The sequence below is a fragment of the Branchiostoma belcheri genome, unplaced genomic scaffold, assembly GCF_001625305.1.
Source record: "Branchiostoma belcheri isolate BF01 breed outbred unplaced genomic scaffold, Haploidv18h27 scaffold1, whole genome shotgun sequence".
Classification (NCBI taxonomy): domain Eukaryota; kingdom Metazoa; phylum Chordata; class Leptocardii; order Amphioxiformes; family Branchiostomatidae; genus Branchiostoma; species Branchiostoma belcheri.
In genome coordinates, this window is record NW_017802379.1 from 6817102 (window position 1) to 6830971 (window position 13870).

Here is a 13870-nt window from a genome sequence, read left to right on the forward strand (position 1 = left end):
ATTGTAATTTTTAGATGGGTCTTCTTTCATTTGAATGTTTAAATTTTAACTGTCATGGATTAACTGTCATTAACTGTCATGAGCCATGACAGTTTTAAAGGCTACTGAAACATAGCAGCATCCCATAGCTATGCAGATAGCTGTGAAATATAAAAGCAGTTGAATTTGGAATGCTGAGTTCAGCATGATGAATGCCTCTAGCACAAGATTAATGACTGCTGGAATTTGGAGTGGTGGAGACTAAAGGGCCCGGGGCACATTCAGCACTCTGTGCTAACAACATGGCAACATAACATGTTCTCTCTAAGCCTTCTCAAGTAACACTCAGCACAGGACCTGAATACTTGGCCTTCTAAATTTTCTGCTAGCATCTAAGGTGGCGAAATCTTATGTAGACACTTAATTTGATTGATCTGGATTATTGATATGCCATCATTGTTATAAAAATCTAGATGATTCAATGGAGGTTAGACATCCAGGTAATGAGATACACAAGGAAACTCTAGCAACTGGATAGGTTTTGAAAATTGTCAGGCGTTTCAAGTAGCATCCACTCCTTTTTATCAGTGACTAACGGAATTTATCCAAAAACTATGAATTAATTTGTAAATGAAGTGAACACACTTATTGAGATAGTCCATAAGAAAATAGGTAAAGGTTATATATTAGGGTAGCATGTACATGTTATCATGATATTTCATTTTTCAAGCCTCAAAATATGCTTAAACGATAAAACCAGGTAATGATACATAATGTCAGGATGTATCAAAATTGAGGATGTATAAAAGTGATGCCAATTTATAGGGTTTGCCTTTACTAGTATGATACATTGTTGGAGTTCTTAAACTGTTAGATTACTTGACCCTGGAAAATTCCATGTCTGGGAGTAGTGTAGCCTGAAAGTGTAACCCCCAACCGATGGATACATCCAGATGTAACCATGCAAATCGGATAGCAGGTACTTAATCTTCCTATGATTGCCAGGGGCACATTTGGGTGTCTCGATCAATAGGGTAGGGCAGCTTGTCTTTGCTTTCACGCCACCTGAAAAGCCATTCAGGCAACGGCAAACAGCAGTTGGGCAGTTTACACCTGAATCGTTCGGAAAGTAACGGTACCAGGAGGTTAACCACTCTCTGCTGTGTGTGTGGAGCAAGGGTCAGTTATGCGGATTGTGTCACTTAGGGACGGGGCCGATACACCGAGCGCGCATCGCTGATGGCCAAATAGCCGCCGCCCAGTCGGCCAAACCGCCTGCGTCTCCGCGAGTGATCCGGAATATCCATCTTTCGGCGGGTTGATGAGTCTACGGGGAAGGATGCGGAATGGAATGGTGCCGGCCGGAATTCCAACGTCCTTGGCCAAGGGCATCGCAATCTGCCACAGTTGGAATGTTTGGCGATTATTAGGGATCTTACAAATAAAGGTGGACAGGAAGTTACTAGGGTTTCCGGGAAAGTGATGATCTTTTATCGTCACAAGTTCAAGTTTGACACGCACTAGCTGTTGAACAAAAAGAACATGTGTAGCTTTTCTGGAAAACTTACCATTTACTTTTTTCTTGTACATCAAAAAGTATGATGCCATGCTGACTTACTTAGAATATTATGTAAGAATAAATTTGATATGACATCAAATCAAGTTTTCAGTGAAATGAATTTTATTTTGTCATATTTGGCATAAATCCAGAAATAGGTTTTGCTCAATTTCAAAGTGGCCTGGTTTTGAGTGAAGATTTGGTTGTCATTTTTCATTAGCAATTCTATTCCTAGCAAGCAAGGAAAGAACGAAAAGGACTTTACCAGATCAGCTATAGATCTTCTTGAGTGAGAGCCTGGGTCATCGTTGTTTGAACCACAGTTCCCGAGTCGATTCCCCGCGAATCCCTCTTCATTTCAAGCACTGTTTACCTCACCCCCTGAAATTGATTGATACAGTAATTAGATAGGAAGTTACAGCCCTATGAATTCACGCTCGCGTATGATGAATCCCCCTCCCCACACCATTCCCTATCACATTAAGCTAATTAATTACCCCTGTTGATAACGCTTCATTTTCTACACAAGATGCAGTAAATATGTCTCCACACTATAATGGAAAGGTCGTTTCCTAGCTGTTGCTGTTTGTGCCGTGACCTCTGGAATTAAGTTCGGCCGGCGAGGGTTTGAATTTCAGGCTTGGCCGGTGGCGGGGAAAATATCGTCATTTCCAAATTTCGTTTTATCTTCAGGTGGCGGCATTATGGCGTTATAGACCCTACCCGTGCGCTTATCGTGGCGAGCGCAGGACCCGGTCCCGCGCTGCGTCGCCTGCATACTGATGGTTATCGCGGTGTAACTAGATACACGGCGAAGAGATCATCCTTTACAACCCGGGCTATTTAGTTCACGGGCACACAGATGAGACAGGAGATGTAATGTAATTTGGCGCGGGTGTCCCTGACAGGATTGCACTAAAGGGGATGGCTCTGTTTTGTCTCTCCGGAGCTTAGCGTTTTTGATGTCGTCTGATTCTGTCATTTTACGATGATTGAAGCAGTGAGAATGTATGTATGTAATGTAGGGGTGCCCAGAAAATGTGGGAATGCCTCGGGTCAGTTAAGATAACTTGTTGTGACATGTACACCGTGAAGTGTAGGAAGTTTGAAATATAATTTGGATAGACGTTACAACCATTGCTCTAAGGTATCATGTTGTTATGATACTCTAATGTAATATTTTCCCTTTAGGCAGTAGGTTTTGTAAATACAAAGTAGTGTACGTAAGTCAATTCATAACACGGTAAAACAACATTGTGCCATAAATAGTGCTTGATAACTTGGCAAACTCTTGATGAAGCCAAAAATATATGTTTGAGGATATGTAAACACTAGTTGTTGTGACACACTCAGCTTTATGTCAGGTATTAGCAAAAAGTACAGGTGCATTTGCGTAGGGGATGGGAAGGTTTTTTAGGCTTTGTCTGCAGAAAAACACCATTATCACAATCATGCACTAACGGACATTGCTTTTAGGTGGTAGCCAAGCAATAAGAGAACAATCACTTGTGATTAGGAAAGACAAAACAAACATAGAACAAACTTATCTTTGTAGTTACATATTTCACAAAAATCAAGATGGCATTCTTGAGAGGGAAGCTTGTTCTTTCCTTGATAAGTGAATCATATTTACATCCAATAGCTTATAGCGCTTCGAATATGGTGCCTTAAAAATTTTTCAAAATTGCTCACCAAATTCAAAGTGACGAGTGCTGAGTGCTCTTGTCCAAAGCATTCATGCCCAAACCTCCATTTCTTCCCAATGATATTCAAGGTTCTCATATCATATTCTTGTCACAGGGCTCTTTCCAGACTTGTTTCAAAATGATGGTATAGTGTAGTAGGTTGTAACATTGCTATAGATCTTTGGCATGTTTCCTAAGAATACATAGATATGTGTGGTTTTGTAGTAGTATAGTAGTACTTTGATGTTGCAGTACAATTGTTCCCATTGTCAAGCAATCTCGCCTAACCCTTATATACGACATGGCACATGGATATGTCATATGGAAATGGGCATATGCTCTCCATTGATCTCGGTGATGGGTCTCCAGCGACCGTATTTGATGTCGCTTCCACCATCAGAATACATGAGGGAACACATGGTTCGTGTGGAAAGGCATGTCAGCTCCAATCCTGGCTGTTGCCACTCTCCTGACTTCTGAGCTACTGGAAATGGTTGTAGTCCTTAGGAGCATTAGGCCTAGGAAAGAAAAATTGTGTTCCCGGTTTCTTGACCGACCCTAGCAAAAATTCGAGCACCCTAGGCAGCCATTTGGTAAAGCTAGAAAATTTCGATCTGAATTTCTAAGCCTCTGAATTTCAAGCCCTCTGAAGTTTAAAATTTCTTTTACCACATTTTCAGAAGCAGTTTTTTCTTCAGTAAATCGGGTGAAATATTTGTGTAATTAAAATCTAACAGGTGGATAATTCCTTGAAACATTCCCAATGCATTGTTAAAGTTTATTTGTTGGATCATTTAGTCAAAATCGAAAATAAATACTTTGAAATAAGAAGAAAATCCCTACCTACAACTGACCTTAGTTTTTTCAGGAATGAAACCGGAAACACAACATTAATTTTCCCAGGCCTAAGCCTTGTTCCACTTTGCATATGTAATAATTTGTGTAAAAAGGGAAGAGAATTTATCTTGAACATTGAGCCTGTGTGTAGTGGCAAGAGCATCTGTCCCTGTCAGGATCTGTGAACAGTTGACATAGGCGCACTTCCGTTCTAATCTAACCGCCCGTTCCTCTGTCGTTTTCAGCGAGTACCTGTCGTGCGCGTTCTCGTTCTTCCTGCACGGCGAGAGCACGGTCTGCACCAGCGTGGAGATCCAGGAGCACCAGTTGGTGGAGCGCCTGTCCGTACAACACTTCAACAACGTGCAGGGCACCGCGGGCGGCTTCCACGGTCAGGAACTCACATTTATGATTTTTTTTTAATTATTAAGATTTTTCAAACTTCATAACCACTCTCAATACTGTATATTGTATAGAAAGTATAGTGTGAATACATAATATTACAGAAAAAAAAGATGAATTTTCAATTTCGAGGAATTACATTTATGATTGTCTTCCAAAGTATTGCCATTGTTGTCTCCTCGAATTTAACGTTTTTGAAAGAACGTTGAACACTACTTCAGTATTTTCTCCAACATTCTGACACAGGTTTGCACTGTAACTGTAATTTCAAACACAAGAAATTGAACTTCAGACTGTTCAACTCCAGTCTTTGTCAAGGAATAATGTTGCAAATGTATTTCTATTGGTTGGTCTTTTCACTTTAGAAAAAGGTATAAAGCAGTGCTCTATTTTTTTCTGTCATGGGCAGGAAAATTCTGTCAAATGACTGAAAGACTGATGTTGGCTAGAACAAGTTGGTATAAAGTTTTCCGATTTGGAACTTGCCCATGTTTCACTCATGTCTGTTTACACTGTTGTACAGTCCTCCTGAGTCCATATGGCCTGCACGCCACCCTAACGGGGCGGACCTACAAGGCCAGCGACCCCACCACACACAGGCTCCTGGACGAATGGAAGCACTTCTACCCCCTGAGCGACCAGGCGTCTGCAGACGTGGGGGCTGCAGGGGACGCCAGTAACACGCTGCCTGTAGCCGTGGAGGTGGTTGTAGGTAAGTGTTGAGTACCAGTGCCTTTGTAAAATAGCTTTATAGAGTTTAGTTGGTGCAGGTAGAATTGGAACTGTGCAGGTATTTCTGATATACAGTCAAACCTGTCGAAGCCGGACACCCATGGGACCAATTCTCAGGGAACCAGTTCTCAACATTTCTTTTTTTTTACTTGAACCGAACCGTTTTTATATATCTGGAACCGTTCCGGTGTACCGGTACACAGCACTAAGGCCATGTACTGGGTTTATATCACAAGTGTAGGTCTATTAACAAGACAAGTGTAGGTGTATCAAATGTCACCACCCATGAAGTGTACCAGTACTAGTAGTAATGGCAGTAGTTTCTGAACAGTTTTTAGTATGATCTATACTTCCTAAATTCTGAGTGGTCCAGGTAAAATTTTTCTGATGCACATAATTTTCCACGTTACTAGACTAAGTGCAAAGTATTTCAAGCCATATTGTTGTAGTAGTTGGGGATGCACATATGTATTACCTTAGTAATACAGACTATGTGTTTGTTTCTGTACTGCTGTGCTAAGTATATATCATCCCTGTAGGTGGTTTGTTCAATACATGTGATGCTGGGCTAAGTACATTTTATACAGGTAGGGGGTACGCAGTCATGTGTGATGTTTTGATACATGTACCATAGGGCTCTAGCTAGCTCAATTTTGTAATTTCATGATTGGACCTGGGGGGAGAAGAGTGCTCACACTCTAGGGGGGTCTGGGGCAAGTTGTGGATTTTGAAACCTTTAAAAATGCAGTCTTCCACATTTTGAGAGGCTTGAGATGGGGTTGAGAGTGGTTGTTGGTGGTCCTTTGTATGTTTTTATATTTTTACCTAAGATTTTTGTCAATTTTGTCACATCATTGACGGATTGGTTTAAAAAATGTTGTTTAAAAAAACGGGCTGGTTAGAGCCCTAATGTACCACTGTACTAAGTATCAAGTATCTGTCCTATCCATAGGTGGTGTGCGGATGTGCTACCCTACCGAGTATGTGGTTGTGCCCATGGTCCACTGTGAGGAAGGGACCCAGACTGGAAGCGGTGGGGCCAGCTTATCTGCAGTACAGGTGAGATTTAAACCTTCATATTCTACCACCTAAGGCCACACCAATTTGATTTGTTGGTTCTCTGATTTCTTTCAGAAAAAGTATGAAACGAGAGGGCGAAAAAAATAAAAACAGACCTAGCTGTCCTCTGATAGCCCTAAAAGCTATGATAATGAATTTAAAAACCTTTTTATCAAACCAATGGATTGATAGATGGAAAAATTGTAACAACTAGGAAGACAAGTAGCTTTCTTCAACTGTTTGGGCCAAATTGTGAGCATTTTGGAGTTGATTCAGAAAACCCAAATTTTTTTTTTTTTTTTTTGCAAATCAGAAAAAAAATGAAGCGGGCAAATCCGAGACCCAATGACTCAAATTGGTATGGCCTAAGTCTCTCATGAGAGTTTTCACTAAAACATGAGAAATTATAAGTCATTGTAATAATAGTTTATGTATGATAACCAGGACTGCCAGTATAAGATATGAGCTAATTCTGTAAACTGGGTGATCTCTAGATCCCATATCGATTCAAGTCCTCTATGATAGATGATACCTATTAATATAGTGACGTATGCCCATATCATCAATTTTAAATCCTACTGTATTTGTGGTAAACAGAGCTTGTTATTATAATGGTAGGGATCCTAGCTTTGTGATAAGTAGTAGTTTTTCCTATCAGTGACAACAGCATGTTGTCCATGTAACATTGGTGATTATAAATCTTGATATATTACTCTGTATCCATCTGTCACGGATCTACCATGAAATATGTGGGGGGTGCTAAGCCTTTAAAACTGGGTGAGTTGCAGTCCAAACTTGACCCCTGCCACCCCCTCCCGTGACGAATGGAAGCTGCCAACGACCTTAACCCCCATTGGCCATAACTCTTAAATCCAACAAGGTCACCTGTGACATAGGGGTCGCCCTGTGTGGGATGGTATGCCATGGGGTTGGATTCGGTCAGGACTTGTCAGAAACCAGAAACGCAACTACTTTTTTGTAGGAAATTGGTAGGAATTTGAATCAAACTTACTTCGTAACTATTTACCAATCAGTACAAAGTATTATGAAGTATGAAATCATCATTATGAAGTTTGAACTGTAATTTCCAACACAAGAGACTTAACCTAATTTTTGACTGTGCAACTCCAGTCTTTGTCAAGGAATAAGCAATTCACCGCTTCAGTGACGTATTTGCATATCAATTAGCGATGGTTTCTTTTTTTTGGCAAATGTTTATGATATGTGAAAAAAATCTCGAATTGAGTATTACATCGGAAATAAACTTGAATTTTACTGAATTAGAACAAGATTATGCTAAAGCCATGGCGTCTTATGTTATTTCAATTCTAAATGCAAATGCAAAGTTATTTGCATTAAGTCACCACAGAGCAGAGTGCAGCTCCCCCCTATTTACATCTCGGGGCAGATCGTTGAACAGGTACCCGCCTACACACACCTGGGTCTTACTGTGCACCAGTCCCTACGCTGGACAGAACACGCCCAACTTACCTCCAACAAGGCCAGGAGGACAATGGGACTCCTGTGGAAGCTACGTGGTAAACTCTCCCAAGAAGCCCTGGAACTAGCCTATTTCACGCTTATTCGTCCTAAGCTGGAATATGCTTCCATCCTACTTACCAACATCACTGCTGCGGCATCCAAGATCCTGGAGCGAGTGCAATACCACGCTGGGCGTCTCGTTTCGGGTGCGGCTGCGCGCACACCCTACTCAGAGATCCTCCACAAGCTCAGGTGGGATAGTCTGGCGACCAGGAGGGACTACCATCGGCTAGTTACCATGTACAAACTTGTTAACGGCCCCGTCCCAGCCCACCTCGAGCCACTAATCCCGACGACCCGAGTCGCAAACAGCCAATCCCAGCGACGACTGCGGAACGCTCATCACCTTCACATCCCCCGGTGCAGAACAAACGTCTACAGAGACAGTTTCCTGTTGTACACCTCCCGACTGTGGAACCGCTTACCCAGCGAGGTCACAGGGTCGGCAACCATCTCCATATTCAAGGCCAAATGCAAACACCACCTCTTATCCTGATTACCTTAACACCAATTGTAAATAAAAATCCTCCAACCGTTCCATTTCAACTTTGATCATTTTATCGATTTGTATTGTAATTACACTGTATTGCTTAATTATGTATTGATTGAATTTGTATGTACTTTGTATGTTTATTGCTATTGTAAATATTGAATTGAATTTTTATGTACCAAGTGATATTGTATTTAAGTTATACTGTACTTTGTATTTATGCATTTATGTGTCAGTGGTAGCCGCTACCAGCCTTGTTGCTGCCTGGTTGCCACTTGTTATGCACTGTTGCATTTAAATAAACAAACAAACAAACAAACAAATCTACAGATAAATTTCTTAAATTAACAGTGAAAAACTAGTCTAGTCATACAGGTATGTGGAAGGTTGCATGCCTGGCAGAAACTTGACTCTGATGACTGGCCAGACCACCAGGAAGTAGGGGCAACCTCAAGGTCATTTGTGACCTCAGAGGTCAATATTCTTGGCAAGGTCACAACTTGTGGACTGTGGCATTGCAAAGATGAAAAAAAAATGGACCAAAAATTTTAACTTTAAACATGTAACTACCAACACAGATGAACTTTCATGATAAAAAAAATGTTGTTCAGTAAAACAGTTGCAGATTGTTTACATGCGTCACTGATGTTTGCCAGTATTATGATTTATCTAAAAGTTGAGTGGTCAGAGTTGTTGACTCAGAATCCAAAGGTTTTGGGTTCGAACCCCAGGCAGGCCCAATCGTTGTGTAGTATTTCCTCACTGTAAATGAGTTTCAGACATAAAGCCGAGGTCCTGTGTTTGAGGAGAGACATACCTCAAGCACATAAAAGAACCCACCACACTTATTGAAAAGAGAGAGTCACAGGTTTCAAATCTTGAAGAGGTGATAGTCGCCCATTATGTCAATCCCTCCACAAATGTGGTAAAGCTTATAAATAAATAAATGAATAAATAAAAAATAAACTGTATGTAACTCAACCAGATGCTGAAAGAATATCAATTTCCACCCATGGGGATTTAAGATGTTAATGAGGTTATTAATTTTGCTGTCTCTCTCAACCTCATCTAAGATTAACAAAGGTAACATGATAAATGTGAAAATGTTTCCTAATGCAATTAAAGTATGGGAAGGAAAAGGATGACTAATGACACCTTGAGGGCAAAACATTCTTTGTTCCGACTTTTAAATCAAGACTTATTGCATCTTTCACCTTGGAGTATATATTTCGATGAAAGGTTTATATTTGTTAAGCCGTCTTTTGGCTTCCAAATGCAATAAATATGTGTTTGTTGCATCGTAAACTGCTTTGGTGGAATCATGGGAAGTGGAATGAACCAAGATGAAATGGGGGTGGAGGGTCGGCATACAACTAACTTTTGTTTCAAGCTTTGCATATGCAAGATATTGCTCCTAATACTAATATGATTATGTATGCACACGAAATTTTGTCCTTTTATTTACTGTATCCTTATCCTACTAATGAAAAACTAAAAATAGAAGATTTTTATTACCTTCGTCAGAAGGTTATGTGTTAGGTGCACTATATTTAGGGGTTGGCGAGTTTTTAATCGGTTGTAACTCGGTGTAGCGCATGTGTCTTCATGATATTTGGTAGGTAGGTTAGGGTTGGGAAAACAAAGATCAAGGTTAATTATGGGAAACCTAGCAGCTTTGTACGGTACTGCAGCAGTGTACATGGGTGTGATATCATCATAAAAAGTTAATTTGAGGCAAAGCAATCTTGAACAATACAACGTGTAAGTTGCAAAACACAAAGCAAAAAAAAAACCAACGCAAACAACAAAGGTATGACTGAGATTATTGACCTCTAGTTCCAGTATGTATCATGCCATTCTCAAATGTGTGTTCCCCTTCATAATATGTATTTACAAATGTGTATACTTGCTCATACATGTGTTTGGTATAGTAACATTCCTGTTTACCTACCAAATTACACCCTAATATGACAGTAGTGATTGATGATGTCCTTTGGGGCCGTCCATATCTTTCTGATGGCTATATGTTTTTTTCAGTTTCAACATTGCCATTAGGCCACACCAATTTAATTTCTTGGTTAACGGATTTTTCTAGAAAAAAAATGGAGCGGGCGGGCGAAATAAAAATAAAAATAAAAATTTGAGACCACCTGCCATACAGCCATGTAGTAAGCAATCTATTAAGTTAAATTACAAAATGATATAAGACATTATATTAGACACTTATTGAACTGAAAGGACCATTACTAACATGTACATGAGCAACTTCTCTTACATCCCTTTACAATTATTCGTATTATTTTGCAAGATACACATCTTTACTGTATGAACAACAAACTGTCAGTTGACAAGACTCCCATCCAACTGGTTTCACTTTTATTCATCTTTCAAAGTTCCAAAGAGTGGTTTGAATCAGGGTGCTCTGTTCAGATCCCATTGTTTTCTTACAGTTCAGGGCACACAGCTTACCACTGGGCTGGGCATTCTATTGTGTCTGGCTGATATGGAAGTTATTTAGAGCTTGAAATTTACAATATCCTAAATATATGCTTTAGACAAATTTCCAGGAATGTGTAAAAGTTATTGGCAAAAGAATTAACTACTTTTACAGATATTTTATTTCTTTTTTTATCTTTTCCCAATTCCCAAAATGCTACCGGTAGGATACATTTTATATTTCCCATTATACACTTTAGGTATGCTACAGCTACATTATACGTAGCCATCATTCAAACAAATAGCCACATTGACACACTCTTCAAGTTGCCACAAATTCAATGGTCTAGGGTTTCACTATAGCTATAGACTCATAGAGTCTTTGATGCATGGGGATTTTTATTTGTAGGGGGAACCATTTTATTAAAAAAATTAGATGTAATAATTGATGCATTATTTGCAATTGTACTCCTGTTGATAGGTATCTAAATGAGATGTAACTTTGTTAGAATGCCACATGCACATGTAGTATTTTTCACAGAGTAATTTCTATAATTAAAAGAAACTGTTTCCCCCTACTCGAAGTGGACTCTTCCGACCGTGACAAAGTTGCTTTAGTGAATGGACTTACATGTACGTGCATGGAGGACTTTTTACTTTGCCAAATTCCCATGTTTGTGGTAGGATTTTGTACTTTTTAAGAGTAATACAGTTTTTGATGCCAGAATACATTGTTATGTCGTGTTGTTTTTACATATTCCCTGGAAAAAAGATCGTTTTGAAGGTGTGTGTGCATGTGCCGCCCAGGCCGAGTTTATACGTTCGGCCCGTTACTAGCACATGTTTCCGACACAATACGTGTTTCTAAATGAAATATAATATATATCTAAAAGGGAGATGATATGTTGTTACAGGCACGATGACTTAGTAAATCTACCGTACGTTTGACTGTCGTCAGTGAAGTTTTGTCCCATGAATGGTGACATGTGCAAAGGGGGTGGGGGGCGAGTTCTATATCAAAAGAATTTTTTTTGACGAACTTTTGAAGAGGCAACCTAGCTTTCCGAACAAATTGCACTCAGAAAAATGTTTCTGCCTTGAAGCAATGTATTTTTAACGCTGTTAACTATGCCCAAATTTTGAAAAATTACAACGTACGGGGTGGATTTTGGGGCCCCAATTCGGGACCCGAGAGTATGGTATTTTTGTTCTGTTTTTATTTTTTATTTCATTTTGGCAAAAAAACGAAGCGGCGAATCCGTTAACCAAGGAAATAAATTGGTGTGGCCTTAACATTGCCTGGTATGTTGTAAAAAATTCATGGGAATCTATAATTTTTTTTTTTGATTAGAAGAAATATTTGGTATTCAAGACTGTAGAAAATTATGGCTACAAGCCACAAATCTACATCAGTGAGCTTCATCACTTTGGAGAGGCTTAATTTTTAACAGTGGTAACCCCTGGATTATACTGCACATGGGAATTTCTGTGTAGGAATTAGCAGAAATGTATTGCTATTATTCGTCAAATTGCTGCAATTCATGCATCGTTTCAACATTGGGGAATTGAGAGAAACAGTGATTAAGGTAGAAATTGTAAAAGGAAATTGTCCAGTTTTTAGATCAGGTCTTTGGGTAAACATTAAAAATGTAAGGTTTTTGAATATTGTACTATACTACTAGGTACAGGGCTTGAAATAATTTTAAACAATTTTCTGAACGGTACCGAAAAAAAATTGTCTAGTGCAGGTAATTTTCAATGTTACCTGCACCAGTACAGGTATGCAGAAAAAAATGTTTCAAGCCCTGTTTTCCCTCCCACCACACTTAACCACATGCCAATCACACACCCGCCGATGTTAATACTAAAAGTGGGTATTTCCTCACCCACCCATGGTCTCCCCTGGCAGTTCCGCTATCCCATCAGTTCTCACAACTGCGGTACCAAAACGCGGATGGCCCGCTACAAATTGAAGTGACCCAGGAGCGTGATTCCCTCCCTCCTTGCGCGTGGTTGATGGGGAGTTATGGCCCGACTGGTCAGGGCTGGCAAATGGCTCCATGCATCACCACACCATGTGTGTCCGCACACTGCCCTGTGAAATCAGCGCTTTTCTTTATTTCTTTATTTCTTTATTTGAATTCACCACATGCAAAAAACAAGTGGAAGGGAGGACAAAACAGGTGTATCAACGCCTTTACAAGTTGTCCTCCCAAACCTGAAATGATAATACAAAACAATACGGAACCAAGTCAAACAATAAACATTAGACATAAGACATCAAAAATCAGTAGACATGAAATATACAATTGCTAGGCGTAATTACCAACCACGGTGCCCCGGCATTGCCGCGTTTTTCGCTTATCCGCGTTACTGTGCTTAAGTCAGGGCTACGGGATTAAGTACTGTAGTTTCATGTTAACGAAAGTTTTTATATCAAGGAAGGTTAGCAGGGCTCGAAATACTGTTTCATATATTTGAGTTCTTTTTCAATAGTTTGCTTTGAAGCCATAAAAACGTATTAACACAAAGTAATAATTACTAATATCTGGGTCCCCATGTTGATCAAGGATGTTTTGTATCAAAAATTATCTGTATCTATCTTAGTGCAATTCCAGGTTTTCATCCCCCAAAATATATGGAACAGAAAATATGAAGTGCATGTATGATGTCAATGTTTTTTACTCCCGTCGCTTCATGATATTTTGAGTGGAATAGCCCTTAACCTTACGCTCATATAAATGCGCCGTGACGTTTGGATCATAAAGTCTAACCAACCGTGTAATTGGTAACCATGACCTTAAAATTTCGAAAAATGAAAAGTGAAAATTGAATATCTATGAAATCTTGCAAGTAAGAGGAATGATCACCCCAAGATGGGAAACCAAAGAGGACAGGGTCAACTAATCCCTTTGTTCTAATGATATATTCGTGATCTTTCCTTTTGTTAGCTACAAGTGCAAGTGTAGTGGAAAATGCTGTATCAATCGAATTGGGATTGGTATTTATTATGCAGCAGTATCCCAAGTGTGCCACCTTCATTTTGTCTCCGGTATCGCCTCAACTAGCCACATCCAATTTGAGAAAGGCCGACAAACTTATTAAGGCCTTATTAGATTCTCCCGACCACAATTTATTCCGGTGGTAGCG

At 39.7% G+C, this 13870-nt stretch overlaps 1 protein-coding gene across 1 annotated transcript in view; it reads left to right on the forward strand.

The window, feature by feature from the left end:
- Positions 1 to 13870, forward strand: part of LOC109468330 (mediator of RNA polymerase II transcription subunit 13-like) — a 54564-nt gene that overhangs the window by 24939 nt on the left and 15755 nt on the right. The window contains exons 5-6 of the mRNA XM_019766614.1: positions 4305 to 4450; positions 4985 to 5173. Coding sequence (XP_019622173.1) covers positions 4305 to 4450; positions 4985 to 5173 — 335 coding nt within the window. The remainder of the gene's footprint in view (positions 1 to 4304; positions 4451 to 4984; positions 5174 to 13870) is intronic.